This window comes from Pocillopora damicornis, chromosome 11, assembly GCF_964200805.1.
Source record: "Pocillopora damicornis chromosome 11, jaPocDami1.2, whole genome shotgun sequence".
NCBI classification, from domain to species: Eukaryota; Metazoa; Cnidaria; class Anthozoa; order Scleractinia; family Pocilloporidae; genus Pocillopora; species Pocillopora damicornis.
The window spans coordinates 6,620,782-6,639,136 of NC_142680.1; the positions used below are offsets into that span (position 1 = coordinate 6,620,782).

At 39.2% G+C, this 18,355-nt stretch overlaps 1 protein-coding gene and 1 non-coding gene across 2 annotated transcripts; both read left to right on the forward strand.

Moving 5' to 3' along the window:
- The first annotated feature begins 257 nt into the window (after positions 1–257).
- Positions 258–17,207, forward strand: LOC113670435 (cilia- and flagella-associated protein 57). Its single transcript, XM_089186827.1, has 17 exons — positions 258–936; positions 2,309–2,571; positions 3,258–3,582; positions 5,353–5,492; positions 6,243–6,408; positions 7,428–7,541; positions 8,467–8,679; positions 9,754–9,927; positions 10,022–10,183; positions 10,637–11,077; positions 11,823–11,996; positions 12,719–12,877; positions 13,607–13,750; positions 14,708–14,824; positions 14,933–15,064; positions 15,583–15,726; positions 16,658–17,207. The coding sequence occupies exons 1-17, from the start codon at positions 469–471 to the stop codon at positions 16,964–16,966; spliced, it is 3,645 nt and encodes a 1,214-aa protein (XP_089042953.1). The 5' UTR covers positions 258–468; the 3' UTR covers positions 16,967–17,207.
- On the forward strand, positions 8,886–8,958 carry Trnaa-agc (transfer RNA alanine (anticodon AGC)). Its single transcript has one exon. It is a non-coding gene; the product is annotated as a tRNA-Ala (tRNA).
- Positions 17,208–18,355: the final 1,148 nt, after the last annotated feature.

The window sequence follows — 18,355 nt, forward strand, 5'->3', positions numbered from 1 at the left end:
CAAGATGTGACATTGCAGGAAAGCAAAATTTAGAGGTTGATCGTCAAATAAATAAGAATTCTATTCATCTGGACCCTGCTTTGTTTGTGGATTGATTTTGATGAAGCCAATAGGATAAATTAGAATAATCAAGCAAATGAATAAATGAAGATCGAGAACGAGGAAAGGCGCGGAACCTCGAGGGTTTTCCCATTTTTATTGTCTCCCTCACTAAATTGACCAGCGGTATCACGGGGGACTTGGTATCCGCGCCTTTTATCAAATGTCCTTGGCAACGAAGCAAACTCCACAAGAAACCGTGTTCTGTATTGTGGGCTGTTTACTACAGCATTTTCATTCTTTTTAAAGATATCTGGAGTCGCCTTTCAAGTGTCATCGAAGCTTCCAAATTTTTTTTAAAGCGCTGCAGAAGCTTGATTTGGATTTATTTGGTTCAATTGCGGGCATAACTTAAATCTCACATCAACAATGTCGATCGCGGTAGCTACCCCGCGACATTGTTTTGGCCTCAAGGCCGATGTTGCTGATAATATTTGCTATCTGGATGAACAAACGATCATTTACCCGTCTGGATCGAACTGCATTTTGTTCAACATTGACCAGAAATCACAACGGTTCATACCTGGAACAGATAAAAGCGCTGGAATGACATCCATGGCTGTTAGTCCAAATCGAAGGTACGTCGCCATCGCGGAGAAAGGGGAGAAAGCTACCATAACTATTTACGATCTGAACACGTTGAGAAAGAAGAAAGTGCTCAGTTCTACAGAGGTTCAATCTAACGAGTTTGTCAGCTTGGCTTTCTCGCCAGATTCTAAATATCTTGTGTCTCAAGGAGGAAGACCCGACTGGACTTTGCTTTATTGGACCTGGGAGAAGGCGAAAGTGATGGCTGTTACAAAATCTACCAATCAGATGAACTCACCTGTTTATCAGGTAAATAAATAGTACTGGAATTCTCTTTTAAAATGTAATATCTATCTTTCTTCTGATTGAGCGGAAAGGAAAACTGCACTCCCGTCAAAGCTTTTTGAGACAAATATCGAGATTTAGAACTTGCATATTTGCGACAATACTTAAATCCTGTCAAAATGTTCTCTCTTTCCCCTTCATCTCTGTCACACAATTATTGCTGTCTGAAAACGAGGGAAAGGAGTAGGGATAATCAAACCAGTTTGATTGTTTGGGTGGAAATGAATTAAATACTAAAAAGTAAACAGACACCTTACTTTAAGTTGACAATTGCACGAGTTCTGGTGTATAAAATTCTTACGAACGATCTCACTGTATGTATTTATCACAGTGTTATTAGTTGAGGAAGTATCTTACTTGAAGGTAATTATTTATAGATAGATATCAACCAGGAGAACATGCTTTCAGTATTTTCATTGTACTGTACATTTTTCCACATACATGCGCATAAAATTAGGTAAAAAAATTGGTTGAACCTTGTGTAACACTTGTGTCCTAAATGAACCCAGTGAAGGTGTATAAATGACTCTTTTCTCTAAATTTCCAAGTGGCTAATTGTTAGAATATTGAATATTTTAAGTATTCTTTATTGAGGGCATGATTTTAGTCCGTCAAGGAACTACAATATTTTCAGTGATTTTCTACTGTGTACAAAGTTACGCTATTAAAAATCACCAAAATGAGTTTAACCCTGTTATCCCCAGAATTGATTAAGTTGTAGCTTCTCCCTTTAATTCCAATATGTTCCCTAATACAAAAAAGTTAAGAGAATATTCAAGCTTATCAGCAAGAGGGTGTTGTGTGGTTATAACACAAAATTCTCCTGTCTTATTCACAAGGATCTGTTCAGCAGTCAGTTGGGAGAAATACTGATTAGATCTTGGGACTTACATAATTAACCAAGAACTGCAGCTGTGGATGATTAGGGATGAAGAAGATCTTTATGTATTTCAAATGACCAACTTGATGTAGCCCAATGAGGAAATTCTGTTTATTGTTTTTTTTTTTTGTTTTTTTGTTTCATACTTTAAGCCCCACATTTGTGGGGAATTTACCCTTAAACACCAAAGAGCAATAAGCATCTAATTTCTCCCAATGGCATCATCCTGTAACAAAAATGGTCACAAACATAAGAAGCGCTTGGTTGTTGGACAAATTGTCCCTGTATGTACGATGATGATAGGGAGTGCTTATGGAACAGTAAGGAGAACTTGCATATTGATGTTAGGGTGTAAAGGGTTAATTTATAATAAAATCTTCCTTCGGGTGGTTTTGAACTATTTGTATTGAAAACCCTTGTAATTTCACTTTTGCTGTTTTTTTTTTTCTTTTTTAGGTGACATTTAATCCTCAGGATAACACTCAGCTATGTGTGGTAGGGAATGGAATCTTCAAGTTGTTTCGTTACAGTGAGGGTAATCTTAAACAGTTTGCTTTCCAGAAAATGGAGCCACAAAACTTCCTCTGCCAGGCATGGGTGTCAGATGAAAGAATTATAGCTGGGACAGATAGTGGAAGACTTCTGTTGTTTGAATCAGGAGAACTGAAGAGTGAATTTCATGTTGGTGGAGGTGGGGCAAATGCTTCTGCTCCCACAAGGTATGAATCAGTTACTGATGTCAAAAGAGTGCAAAAAAGCAAAAGGGTCAAGGTTTGAACCCTGGATGTTGTCATTGTGTTGTTTTCTTGGGCTCAGAACTGACAGTTCTTGTAACCCTTTTAGACCACTGAGTGGAGTGTGGTACTGTGAGATGAAAGTATCTTTGCCCAAGACTTCTTGACCCAGACTCTACTGTCTTTATTGTAATGCCATTGCGTTTTCCACCCAACAAATATCAGGATTTACTTTAAAGCGGTACTTTATGGGATTTCCACCATTAACAAGAAATGCAGCCTAAACATACAACTATTAGAAAGTACTATTTTTATATTTAGATAAATTATTTGAACACATAATTGACAAAAAGATTTACATAAAGCTTTATAGCCTCTTACTGTCTCAAACACCCTTTTCCTCTTTGTTAACTCACTGACTTAACTATGAATGTGGAAGAGATCATTTGCAGCAATGAACACTACTTATGCTTCCATATTCATTTCTTCATCTGCAGTTTACATAATTATATGATTTTCATATATTTACAGTTATTTGACTAAACTGTATAAATATTTTCAATGGCTTGCAAGGCTGAGACCCCCTTGAATTCAAGAAGGGGGCCCACTTGACCTTTTTTGGCCAACTTCAAGAATAAACCTTCTAATTCATTTTAATGATATTTTTTCAGGCAAAGTATGGCCAGTGTACCTGAAAGTGGTGTAAGCCAGGATGCTCCCCCACAAGTCACATGCATTATTGCATTTTCGAAAGGCTTCATCTGTTCAGGGGGGGCAGGGATAGTACACCTCTTTGAGAAAACTGAGGAAAAAGACTTCTACAAGAAGGCCAGAGAGATTAAGATTCCTGTCGACACGCAGAGTCCAGATCCACAACTATTAGAGAATCAAGAGATTGTCAATCTTACTGTGAGCCCATCAGAGGAAACTCTTGTCTGCAGCACCAAGACAAGTCAGCTGTACTGTATCACCATGTCCACTGCTGATCTTGGCAAGGTAAAGAAAAAAAGGGCAAATGGAAACAACTGTTCATAATAGAGAAAATGTCTTTTGTCTTGTCATGAGCATGAAACAAATCTTCAGATTTCAATCTGATACTCCTCAAACTGTTTAGGATGTAAATTTTAAAATCAAAATAATTAACATCATTCTACAAATAAAATTAAAAGCCCTCTTATTTTCATGAAAAAGTTATAGAATAAAATAAAGTTAAATTAATTTTGAATAATATAATTTTAAATCAAAAGCAAATTAATTTATAAAAGTGATCATCTAAGTACTGGTAGGCTAAAATATTAAAGGTCAACATCTGTGTAAACTTTTCCTTGTAACCTAATTCTAAAGTTCTTTTCCACTCAAGTATGTAAGTACATAATTTAACCTCAATTAGCTTTAAGATATTAAATGTGAAGATCAGATTTGTGATTAAATTCCTTCATGTTGATACCTTTCACTCCAAGGAGTAACCAAAAAATGATTTCTCTTCCTGCAATATAATTACATTCTTAAGCAGAAGGTTGATGAGAGTAAAGAGAGAGATCAACCAGGACATAACATACCCTGGTTGATCTTATTACTTTAGTCCTATGGATTTAGAGTTACAATGAACAATATTATTGTTCAATGTAACTTGAAATTCAGATTGTGTGGAAAAATTTTATTTAAATCTTTGGAGTGGAAGGGTTAAACATCATAAATATTGTTAATTGAATAAAGTTTCTTTTAAAGATATAAAATCAATAAGTTTATAACATGGTATTGCTTTATTTACTTACAGAAAGGAAAGAGAGGCAAAAAAGCGGCCAGAAAAATAACTGTAATTGTTAGTATATGTCATTGGATATTTTCCTTTGAGATATGCACGTACACAACAAACTTCAGTCACTTTTATTTAATATTACAAAAACAGGCACATCATAATTCACTAGTCAGTTCAAAGCTAACACATCCCTCCTGGCAACCCATGGGCATTTGAGTGGGGGGATTTTAACCTCACCTGGGTGGGGTGGGATATTTGGACTGGAACTGTCAAGCAGATAAATATGTTTTATCTTTTTATATGGATGTGTTTTTAGGTAAAAAGTTCACCTCCTTAAGCAGGTGTCTTAAAAGAAAAGGTCTACAAGAAAGTCATGGTTGCTTACCTTGCCTGTTACAAAAAAATTGATGTTCAAATCCGACATTTGCGTGGGGAATTTAAACACAAATTTGAACAAACCAACCTTGAAAGGTTTAAATGCCCAGAGGGTTGCCCTAAGGAGAGGGGTATGTCGAGGCTTTGAATTAATCAATAGTTACATAACTGCAACTTAAAATTACTTACAACTACATGTGTAATGATTGAAACACTCACTAAATCACAAAATATATTTTGGTGATAATCATCAAAAGTATGTCCTTCCTATCCCTAAGTTTGAATGTCCCACTGATTGATTAGTGAACACATGGCCGTACATCACTCAATAGTTATTATAGTTTTGTAATCTCTTGAGCTTGTTGTCTTGAGAAACATCAAGACTTTGGCATAAACCAAACTAAATACTCCCTCTTGCATCAGACTTGTGCTGTATATTATTTTCTGCACTGGTGTATGCTTTTTTTTTTGGAATGAAATCAATTTGCTGTCAGAAAACGAACTTTCTGCATGTTCAGGGCTGCATCATTTTTTTATCAAAATGTAATTTGACCTTGTAATTTAATATTCTCTCAATGTGCCTTTTATGCTTGCATACATGTATCTTGATTTCTCAAAAATGTACTCTGTAGGGTGATATTGCCACATTTGAGCTGTTGTCACAGGCATTCCATCGTGGTGTTATCACTGGTATGGATGTTTGTATACGAAAACCACTGATAGCTACTTGTGGTTTGGACAGATCTGTGAGAATATGGAATTATGAAGTTTGGTGAGTTTTCAATTCTTTAAGTATTTGATGGTCATATTTTTTAGGCTTTCCTTTGCTGTTTGTTGTCATACATGTTGTCATAATCAAGTTAAAGATTGTCAGATTCTATACTCTCTCCTCTAATCAAAGATAGACCTTTGATTTATTCAAAGCTCAATCAAACCAAGGTATATGGATAACTTAAATAAATGTAAAGTTAAATGCAATCAGTGGTCTTTACAGCCTTTCACAATGTAGTTAAAACAATAAAGTTTATAAAAGCTAAGTTTTTTGGATCGCGACGTTTCGACTGCATACTGTTAGTCTTCTTCAGGCGATGAGGTCGACTGGTCATACGTGATCTTATAAAGCATGATACTATGCTGTGATTAGTTGTTTTTTCAACAGCTCTGATTGGTGCATTTGGATCCTTGCTGTTCACTCAGTGATTTGCTCCCTCGGCGGTCCGCTGCCGCACGGCTCTCCTGTTGTTGTGCTTTTTGATCGTGGGTATCCATGCTTCTGGAATTTCTATTCCACTATCCCTGTTGATGTTGTTAGGGTGAAGTCTTATATGAATTGCCTCTTTGACCCTGCGCGTGTAGTAATAAGGGTCACGATCAATAAACTTTACTTCGTTCCAGAGTGGCTTGTGTCCGGTGTTGTGGTCATGCTCCCTCGCCACCATTTTAGCCCGCAAAATGCGCCATATCGCCTAACAAATTAATAATAATAGGGATTTTGTACTTAGTTTCAATTTTCATCTTGCAGTTCATTGGAGCAATATAAGGAATTCCAGGAAGAGTGCTACAGCATAGCCCTCCACCCCTCTGGACTGTACATCTTGGTGGGATTCAGTGACAAGCTGCGACTTATGAACCTGTTGATTGATGATATCAGATCTTTTAAAGAATTTACCATCAGAGGCTGTAGAGAGGTCAGTATGTTTATTAAGATGCAGAGAGGGAGTTCTGAGGGGAAGAACAGTTTACAAACAGAATTATGGCCATAATATCTTTTGTTGAATGATCCATTTATTACAATTATCAGTTGAGTGAGGCACGGGAAAAGTTTCGTGGCGGGATTGTTACAGATAAAGTACGGTGTTGTCACGGGCGACCTTTCTTGTTTCTAGTGATAACCAAATTTCAAGAGCCGTGTGTCACCAACCATCAAACCTGAAAGCCCGCCAAAATAGGTCAAACAACTCGTTACCACTGGAAACGAGGCTACTGTAGTTGCCCGTGACAAAGGCACGATTTTAACGTCAAAATATGTTCGCTAAGGTTCTGTCTCGCCTCACTCAACTGAAAATCGTCGTAATCACACAGTGGCAAGTATTAGGAACAGCGCCTTAACATTGTGAGACCTATATGAGCAAAGATGGTAAGATGAAGTTTCATTAGCAATTTTAATTGACTTAAAAGACTTTTAATTCCTGAAAGGAAAACGATTCAGAGACTTCGGAGGTCTTTAAAAGAAGTAATTGACATGTGACTTCTTTCCCCATGATATTCATACATTATTCAGCAAACTGGCAATGAGAATACTCAAACTTATTAGGTAGAAGTTGTTATCTTGATCAAGCACCAAATTTTCGAAACTAATTTTCAAGGAAAGAAATGTGTAGCAGCTAAAGGGGAATAATTAACTTCTAGATCTTGGCAGTTAAAGGGTTGATACTCCTGCATGACCAATGCAAATCATAAAGTGGTTTCTGAGGCATTCATACCATAGCTTATCTCTTGTACTGTCCAAAGACCTGTTCAGGTGACGAAAAAATTTGTTTTACCTTGTTTTTCTATGAACAGACCATTTCCCTTCCCTGGTAATTTATATGAGTAACTCTAGACAAAGTTCTTCCCTTGTTGAATTGTTTTTTTTCGAGTAGCCTTTCCACTTTAGAACCAAAACTGTTTTACTGCGTTATTGAGGTTTGGGATAATTTTTCTTCAGTGTTCCTTCAGTAATGGTGGTCATCTCTTTGCTGCTGTGCATGGTAATGTGATTCAGCTGTACTCCTCCACAACCTTTGAGAATGTTGGCAATTTGAAAGGACACAATGGCAAGGTAACTTAAATTTGCGTTTACTCATTATAAGAGAAAGTCTTATTTTATGTTTTTCCCCCTGTGTATAAGTGATGACATTATTGGATCTAGAAACCTAAAAAAAGGAATGATTTGGAATAAGGGGTAAGAACTTAAATATTTTTAAGCTCGCCTTTCCTACCCATTCTACAGACCTGCGTCTGTGCGTATGCACAGTCAAAATATTTCTGAGCGGTACTGTGGATTGCTTCCGACAAGTGATATCATTGTTATGTATGAACTGATTGATATGTAGAATTATTGAGGAGACTCTAACTTCGCACTGGACGCTGTTGACATGGCTGAACTTAAAAATGAGCGGAACAGTTTTAACATTTTGAAACAAGCATGACCTTGCTCAGTAATGATTTCTCTGTAACTCAGTTGGTAGGTCATCCAACTAGTAAAGGTGAAGGTCTAACACATCGGTTAAACATCGAGCATGCGCGAGTGAATCAATTGTGAACGGCCGCGCAAATTTCCCAGGCAAAATTTTTAAGAAAAACACAACAAACAACCGCTGTCACGCAAGATATATGAAGAATTCATAGGAGTCGACAAAGAAACAGGAACATAAAACTTATTTTATTGCTGGTATCCTGTTCATTTACAGTTTTTTTTTTGGGCCATATCAGGAAATTTATTTAATTTTTAAAACACCTTGAGTTATTGGTTTGTGTGGTTGTCTCTAACTCCTATGACACAACTTGGTCCTTATGGCCTGAAACCACGCCTGCTAACCTCTGCAATGTGTGCACATGCGCAGACATTTGACCGCTGTTCTCGGAAGGTCCAAGGCTCGAATTCCCTCGGTGTTGACTCAAGTTTCTTCCTTACCTCATCCAACGTTTGTTTCAAATGGTTATTATCCTTTTAAACGTAAGGGCTGTTACATTTTTTTTTTAAGGTTCGTCAAGTGATTTGGAGCCAGGATGACAGTAAAATCATTTCATGTGGTATGGATGGTGCCGTGTATGAGTGGAATGTAACCAGTTACAAGCGTGAAGGAGAGAGTGTTCTCAAATCCTGTAGCTACACCGGTGTTTCTGTGTCCCCAGACAGCAGGACAACTTTTGCTGTGGGCTCTGACAGGACTCTCAAGGAAATTTGTGACTCACAGGTAGGATTTTAAGTATATACATTGTGTAATGACCAGAAAAAGCGTTTACATTGAGTGTCGAAATTCCAATCGGATTACGACCAGTCCCTCCTTTCATATTCACGCCTTTATCTACAGTTCAAATATATGACTTAAAAACATTCACAGTCGTTTATTCACCTTTTCACGGGTTTATTTGAAACCAACTTAATGAACAGCTCCCTGTTGGCTTGTTAGCTCAGTTGGCAGAGCGCTGCACCAGCATCGTAGAGGTCATGGGTTCAAATCCCGTACAGGCCTGAATTATTTTCAGGCCTTATTTTCACTACTGTTCAAGTAGTGTTAATTACTGCAAAGATCGCTTTCATATTCAAGTCACTCCTTTTCGGCGAAGTCAGTCGCGCGAGTGCTCGTAGTCAAAATCATACTGGCCAATTAGAGCGAAGCAAATATCACAGCAAACTACCTGAAGCGTGGAAAAACACGAGAGGCCAACACGCAATTGGTTTTAGTTTAGCGCCTGATTGGTAGAGAGCGCAGCGCGAATTTTTTAGACCAATCACAGACTGAAGTAAAGGAAACAAGCTGGTAATTAGCCAGTTAATCTTTAAGGGGGGGATAGTACGGAAGACAGAGATAATCTTCTCCCTGAATGTACTAAAGAAATAAAAAACGCGCCGAGTGCATTGTTGAGTTATGTAAGCACGCGGGAATTTTTAAGAACACGAGAGAAGTGCAGAGAAGCACGAGCCGTTCTCGCACTTCTCGAGTGTTTGCGCGCGCTCGTTCTGATGACATAGGCTGCGTGCATTATATCTCAACAGTGCACTCGTGTGACGTAAGGCGCGTGCTTTATGGAAATATAATGGACTCGTTCTGAGCAATCACGGCGCGCGCATTTCTCTGAACATTTTATAATACATTATACATCATTTCATGTCTGTAGAACAAAATACTGGTTTCCATACCAAGAATGATCGTGCTTGTTTGTAAAGTTCGTTCTCCCTCTCGAAGTTGTCTGGTCAACTGTTCATGAACATGCATAGAAACAAATGGTCTTAATGCGTTTATCTTTTTTTTTTTTCTATCTAACAGATTCTCCGTGAAGTTCCTGCTAATGACATTGTTCTAACCCAGTGTGTGATGTCACGTTCCGGTCGAATGCTCTTCGCTGGAACCAGTTCAGGGACTCTGCGCGCGATGAAATTTCCGCTGACCGTTCCTGGGGAATGGCAGGAACACCAAGTGCACTCTGGGGCAATCACTAAGGTAACCGTAGAATATCAAAAAGGTTTGAAATTCGACTGCGCGTCGTAGGCTTATTTTACAAATTACTCACTCTTTTGTTTTTCTTTTTCGTCAGATGCGCATGTCTTATGACGATCAATACCTGTTCACAGTATCCGAGGACGCTTGTTTGTTCATCTTTAAAGCTGTTGATAAGGAAGGCAGAGGAATGAAACGAGATAAGGAAGTGGGATATGCAGAGGAGATCCTTATCACCAAATCTGACTTGGAAGAAAAGGTCAGCGTCTATGAAAAATCTATAAAGTCTAAAAATTTAGCCTTCAGAATTCAAGGTCGTCGTCTTCAATCCTTGTCAATAGAGCTGTGCAAGAGAATATAAACTATAATTTTTTGATGTGCGTTTGTGTTTGAGCATGTTGATGACTCACTGGTCGCATAGGTCGCTCAATGTTTCTCAACCTATTACAAGGTAGTAATATGCAATTTAAGATTCCATCCTAAGATTTTCTTTCAAGGGCGTGGGTATTGTGGCTTTACAGTGCCTGTTTTCCCCCTCCCCCTCGCCCCCCTCCTTTTTTTCAACCTGGCATGCACTCGAGTATTGGAAGCTCTATCCAACGCCCCCGGTTGAAGTTGAAAACTGTCCGTAGAAAGATAGATAGTATAAGTTGCACTTTTTCGTGTATGGTTTTTCATCAACAGCAAACCTTTTATCGTTCTCTTAACTTAGAATTCCATGATGGCTGAGCTTAAAACACGTGTGGAGGAGCTCAAAATGGAAAACGAGTACCAGCTTCGTCTCAAAGACATGAACTACAATGAGAAAATCAAAGAACTCACGGAGAAGTTTATACAGGAGATGGAATCTTTGAAAACTAAAAACCAAGTTCTTAAGACCGACAAGGACAAAGAAGAAGCGAAACACGAAGAAGAGATAGCTGACTTCTCGGAAAAGCATGGCAAGGAATTGCAAGATCTGGAGTCGGCGAACAACCAGAAGCTTATGTCAGAATATGAGAAATATCAAGAGCTTCAGGCCAAGAGCCAGAAGATGCAGGAGGATTATGAACGACAGTTGACGGAAATGGAGGAATCCAAAGAACAAGCGTTGGAAGAACTGACGGAGTATTATGAGAATAAACTGACAGAGAAAAGTGCGCAGCTAGAACAGGTAAACAGGGCTACTTAAATACATACACCAGAATAGAACTCATTCATCCCATATAATACAAATTCTTAACCATCCCACCCTGTGAATGAAATCTTCCCGCTTAACAGAAGAAATAAACAACATTGCGCTCCCGCGCGGCTATAGTTTTGTGTATCTGTAAAACAGATGATAATTGGGCGACTTCAAACAAACATAATTTTCCTCGCCTCTCCCTTAAAGTACAACCCCCTTCCCCTTCCCAAATACAGCGTAAAAAAAACTACACCATCCCGTCCACCTGAGAGATATGATTTCATAAAACAATCGTCTTTACTCAACTTACTATTCTCAGAAGTTTGGTTAAAGCCGCGGGAGAATGACAAGACTTCTACAGATAATAAAACTTAAGAATCTTTCTCTGGTTTTCGTTGTTCTTTCTTTAGAAAGTATCATCTTGTTTCGTTCGGAAGTCAAAGATTAGTTTAAGTTAAATTAAAAACTGTGATGTGTATACGTGTAAGAAGTCTTGAGATACATTTTTAAGTTGATCATAAAAAAGCAAAGGAAACGCGACGGTTGTTCCAAGGAGGCACAATGTTATCCAGTGGTTAAATTGCTATCCAGTGGATAAGTGTCAGGAAAACGTACTGCGCTCTCCATCGGGTGTATATCTTATTAGACGTTTTGATGTGTACTATCACTAAATATTTTTATGCAAAGTTTGGTTTAAATCCGTTCTTACCATTGTTGCTGATATTTATTACAGTCACAAGATGAATCACGGCAGCAGTTACGAGAGTACGAAGAAACGAAGAAACAAATTGAAGAGGATGCAGACCGAGAAATCTTGGATATAAAAAACAAGTACGAACGAAGGCTGAGGGAGGAGAAAGAAGCAAATCTGAGACTGAAAGGCGAGACAGGGATTATGAGGAAAAAGGTAACATCGGTTTGGCTTTTTAATCCCTTGACCCTTAAGAGTGACCAGCATTTAATTTCTCCTTACAATATCACCCCTAAATCACCCACCAAGGTCATGAGAGTAAAGGAAATGATCACCAACTAAAGAAGCTCTTGATCGTTAATCAAATTCTCCTTGTCAGTAGCTTAGGAAATGTATGTAGAACGGTATGGAGAATATGCTTACTGATGTTAGGGTGTAAAGGGTTAACTCCCAAGATCTGATTAGTAGTCCTCCATTGTAGTAATTTTTGGGTTTTTAGCAGCTTCTTGGTCATCGCGGAATTAAAAGAATGTGTATCATTTTCGTAATTAAGTTTTGATGTTAGAAAACGTCATCACGCTGTCATCTTCCAGTTAACATGTTTAAAAAAAAGTTCTGGAGAGAAATGACGGAAACTGAAGGCTCTCATCGTTAGCACTTCGGTACCAGTATTTCTTTGCACTCGGGAAAATATGAGATCTTGAGCGGCGCAAGCCTCCGACACGTCTGCAAATGCTAGCACTGATCATCAGTGCCAGACATCCGACAAACCTCTCCCCAGCTCGTCTCCAACCTTCCCGCCGATGGAAAAATCGCGCATCCTGCAGCGCTAATGATGAGGGTCTGGTTGCTAGCTAAGGTTGTCGTTGTCGATGTCACCTTCTCAAGCTACCTTATTTGTACTTAACACTGTTCTTCACCCCTTTTTTTCGGTGTAGTTTACGAGTCTACAAAAAGAAATTGACGATTACAAAGCTGAAATCCAACGCCAACAAAACGAGAATAACAAACTACAAGGAGTGATAAAGTCTCTGGAGAAGGACATCTATGGGCTGAAGAAGGAAATCCAGGAACGAGACGAAACCATTCAGGACAAGGTTGGGTGAAGGTTTTTTGTTTATTTTTGTAGATAATGCATTGAAGAAACCTTTGATTGGTTGATTTACGGATTGTCTGTCTGACCGGCTAAATGACTAAATGACACACCGACACATCGATTTATTAACCAATTGATCCATCGATGGATTGGTAGGTTGTCTGATTGATTTACTAGTCTAGCTGACTGACTGAGATACCGACAGGTGACGGCAGGCTTATCAACCGTCAGGGGGACCAACTTACCGACTAACAACATGATCCCCTGCCGATAGCTGAATAACTCGTGACTGATCCGTTAAATGACTTTTTATTTGCCTATGAGACAGACAGACAGACAGACAAAAAGAAAGGTAGACACACAAACAGAGAAATAGGCAGACAATCAGTATGCTAGACAGTAGGTCAGGACTAACAGAAAGTTGTACAGCAGATAGACACACTGAGGCAGTCAGGGAGGTAGACAAAACAGACAAATCAATCAGACCAAGCGTGCACATAACCAACGAGACAGGCGCAACAAAAAGTAAAATTATCAAAAGACATAGAGATAGACAGGCTGAAGACCGACTGAAAGACAGACAGAGACATAGACAGGCTGAGGACCTACAGAAAGACAGACAGACTGACTGACTTACGGACCGACCGACTGACTGACCGATTTAATCAATTTAACGGTTTTTAAAGAGTCTAAAATCGCACCTCTGAATGAACTTCGACCTTCTTTCCAGGAAAAACGTATCTACGACTTAAAGAAGAAGAATCAAGAGCTTGAAAAGTTCAAATTTGTCTTGGATTATAAAATCAAGGAGCTGAAGAAACAAATAGAACCGAGAGAAAATGACATAAAAGCTATGAAAGAACAAATTCAAGAGGTAAGCGACCGTTACAAGTAAAAATGTCATTCCGTTACCAACCTGCAGCGGGTGTTTATCGTATTTTTGGTCATTGGTGAACGAAAAATGGGCTGACCGTACGATTCCCATGAAACACATAAAAATTGCAGCTGAGCGACATCCAGATCAGCGTAAAACGCGCTGAAAGCTAGCGAGCATACAACTCTGCGATCAGACTAAAAGTTCTTGCTGTTGACCATTATTGACGTAGTTGCGCGCGCCCTGAAGAAATGCCCGCGCGCCTCGCAGAAATGTCAGTACGCCCTGCAGAAATTTCTGGGCGCTCTTGCGTTGCCTCTTACTTCTCGCGCGTGCTCGTATTCTTGTTGTGAGTTTTGGCGCGCGTTTTTCCCTGTGTGTGCTGTGTCTCAGTCTTATTTTAACTACGTTATCGTCTGCGTATCTTGATTAAAAAAAAAAACGTCCTCGACGGTTTATTGATACATTTTAAAGGAATAATTGTAACCTATTGGTGTGAAAGGGTGAAGGATAGCGATCTACATCACAATTGTTGTTGTTTATTTATACTTGATGACTAGTTGACTAATCTTTTTCGGGAGACGTGGTGACCTCATGGTTGTAGTGCGCTGGACTCCGGGTGGTGGGGGTCTGGGTTCGAGACCGGACCGGGTCATTGTGTTGTGTTCTGAGGCAAGATTCTTTACGCTCAAAGTCTCTCGCTCCATGGGGAAGTTGATGAAATATTGGGTGATAACCTTGCGATGGACTGCCATTCAAAGGAGGGGAGAGAGCAATACTTCTTATTGCTTCATGCCACATAATCTTTAGCAAAATGTGGGCTAGAAGCTCGAGATTTTACCGTACTTAACAATACTTAACATATTCTTGCCGCGAAAACGGAACAAGCTCTTTTGCAGTGTCGGCCAAAAGCTAGAGAAGAGATTTAACCTTGCTTTGCATTTTCCTTTTCAACAGATGGAGAGCGAGCTTGAACGGTTCCACAAACAAAATACGAGCCTGGAATTGAACATCACTGAGCTGAGACTGAAACTTAAGGCCACAGACAAAGAAATGCACATGGAGAGGCAAAGGGTAGGGAAAGTTTTAAACTTGGATTGTGTTACTTGCTGAGTAGAATTAAGCTGCTGATTTACTTATCGGTATTGGCTGATTACGTTTTTTTTTTTTTTTCAATTTTAGGTGCGTGATGTTGAAGCTGTGGTGAAGAGATTTAAGACTGACCTTCATAACTGCGTCGGTTTTATACAAGAGCCCAAGAAACTCAAAGAGAATGTCAAGTCCTTGTATCAAAAATACGTCCAAGATGAATCGGTGAGGATAACTAGTTACTGTTTTGTCTCCTAACATCGAACAGGTATCAAATCTGTCTTCTGAGCAATGAGAGTAAGCTGAAATAAATCATAGAATCAATCAGATCTCGATGTAAAGCCCCATCGCTGGTACCAAGGGCAAAAAAATAAATTTAACTTATACCAAGCGCGGGAAAACCTATGATCGATGCTAAGTCTTTGAAAAAGAAAATTAGTACATCACTGTGACTGAAATTATAAAATGTGGCTCAGTAGGAAAAAGGGTATCTTTACACTATTTGAACGAAAGTTTATCTTTCATGAGGAAGTAAGGATGATACAGTGGTGAGAGCGCTCGCCTCCAGGCAAATCGCTGTGGCCTGGGTTCGATTCCCGGCGTCACATGTGGGTTCAGTTGTTGCTTCTCATACTTGCTCCGAGGTTTTTTTCCTCCGGCTCTCCTATTTTGAATATTTAAATTGTTAAATTTCAGTGCGCCTATATCTTTTAATTTAACATTTTTTTTTTTCGATTTTATAGCTGGACTCCGCTGGCGTGGATGCGGACATTCAAAGAGAGTATGCGCGTCAGCGAGAACATCTTGAGAGAAGTGTGGCATCCTTACGAAAGAAGCTTGCTAAAGATTCTGAAATCCACAGGGCAGATAATGTCAGAATTATGCAGGTGAGGAAGTAAAAGCTTTTGGACGTCGTAGGAGTTCGTTTGAAATGTAGCTTACGAAGCACGTGGTTTTGATGAGGTGTATCTGCTCGTCTTGCGTTTCCTGCGCGTTCTACATGCATTCTTTTGCACTAAAGATGCTGTTAGCAGCGTGGCAGACGCATGACTGAAGCACAAGTCACACGCGTGATGGAACACGCAGTATTGGGGTAGCGTGCGAGCCTGCCTTGCGTTAGGCGTTTCACTCACCTTCTTTTCGCGCTCAAGATAATGTTAGCTGCACATCAGGTGCACGGTAAGAATACAAGTAACATTTGCGACGGAACTTGCGGTTTTGGTTGAGTGTACTAGCCTGTCTTAAGTTTACTGGGCGTTTTACATGCGTTTATATCGCACTCAAGATGCTGGTAACTACGTTCCAGGCGCATGGCAAGAATACGTATTGCACTCGAGAAACGAAGCCCGTGTCTTCTCTCGCGCATATTCTGGTTTGACTTACTCATGCCCAGTACTACCGTCAAATAAAGCGCCGCGACTGGACTGCGGTGCTCTTTCGGAAATCTTTATTTGGATCTCGGATTTGTTACATCGTTTGCATTCTTTAAACATTTGATGTCGTTTTATTTTTCTTTTTTTTAACAAAACAAAGAAACGGACAGGTCATTAAAAAGCCCCCTTCCTTTGTTGTTTTTGTTGTTGTTGTTGTTTTTGAAATATTAATTGTATAAAATTGTAGAAGTATAAGGCACCGTATTTGCACATATCACATGACATTTGATGCATCACACTTTACCTGAAGTATCATAAACACTCTCTTTTGCCAAAACGATAGGTGATAACTTATCGATACTGAGCAAACTTGTTTACAAAGATATCTTGTGCGTACTTCCTATCGTAACGTCATTTTTTAATTTTTTTTTTTTTACCTTATTAGGAGAACGTCACTCTCATTAAAGAGATCAACGACTTAAGGCGTGAGCTTAAAATCGCCCGCACCCAAGTCCACGACCTGGAAACCGCATTAGGTGTCATGCGCAAACAACAGCAATTCCCCGAAGACGAAGAAATCGGGAATATGGAGAACAAACGGAAACTGTCCGAGGAAAATGTGGAAATGGAAAAAATGATAGATATGCAGAAGACTGAGATAAGGAAATTGCGAGTTCAAATAAAAGACATGGAGACCGTTATAAATTCCCGTCCGCCCTCTGGCTCCAGGCTTCCGCCGGTCGCTGTTGGGTAGGATTTTGGCGTGAAGGCTCTTTTACTGAAAATCGTGTTACATTGTCCAGTTATCTAGCTTTTTTTTTCCGAGTTTGGATGATGAGAGTTTTGTTCTTGCCTTGTAAATAGACACGTAGTCAATGCATTCGAGAAGGAAAGAATGAAAAGCCGGAACTGTCACTCAACAGCCTTTTTTTTTTTAATTGTAACTGTACACTGCTATCCGAAGAATATGTAAATAAATCTGTATTTTGAACATAGTTAGCTTACTTTTCTGTCTTGGATTTATAAAGTGCGTAAAACGATTTTTTTAGCAATCTACTCTTCAAAGATTTCGGTTGCCCCTTTATAGTTCATTGTTTTTGCGACTTTGAGTCACGTTTTTGGTTACTTTTCGGGTTACGTTTACGTTACTTTTTGTATTCGTTGCTGCGTGACTGTTTGAGTGCGTTACGGTGTCAATTTTCTTTTCAATGGTACTTTACTTCTCCGTTCGCTTCTATGTCACATCATACCCTCACTACAAGTCACTTCTCACCTTCCAGCGTAGTGACCTCATACAATCTTACACTGGCAAATACAGTGTCGTCATTGTTCAAAATCTGTTTTTCAGCACAGAGACATGAACGGGGACACTTGCTTTTCAAATCACACTAAAACGTTGCAAAGGATAATGCGTTGATTAAAGCTTGTCTCTGTCGTTCCCCTTTTCCTTCATTCTTCTTTCCTCTCATGTCGGCTCCATAATTTCGAGAAAGCTCATCAGAGCGAGTTCTCACATGTACGGATTGGAGCCTATTTTTGTCATCTCGTCTAACATCCCCAAATGCCTTTGCAAGTGTAATTTGTATCTGTAGTTTGATCGAGTGATACGACCCTAGTCTCATACCCAGACCTTCCACGGCCAAGCGGTTGTGTATTTCAGTTACAGTTACACGGTAAGATCTGGGTACGAGACTAATATGACCCGGCTATCTATAAAGATTTGGTCATAATTGCAAACACTCTTACCAATAGATAAAGGAAAGCTTGCCACTTTTTCTTTTTTTATTAAATGCTACAAAAGAAAAAAAAAACGCAAAAAAAGCCAATCTTCCATCATCTTTTCAGTAATGTTACATGTATGCTCGTCAATGGTCCCTTTTTTTTTGTTTTTGTTCCTTAAAAAAGCCCTCTCACTCTCTCTTCCATCTATTCTGGCCATGTATTTTCCATCAGAGTGCTTCCTTCTCTTTCCCTCTCTCTCTTTCTCTCTCTTTCTCTCTCTAGCAGGAAATCTACACCATCATAAAAATTTACCGGGTAGTTGTGGGAAATACCAGTCGTAAATAAGCCATACTGAATTCAATCTCAACTCTGGAAACCCTGCGATGCAAATTTTCATCAACCTCGTTCTCAGGTCATCTTT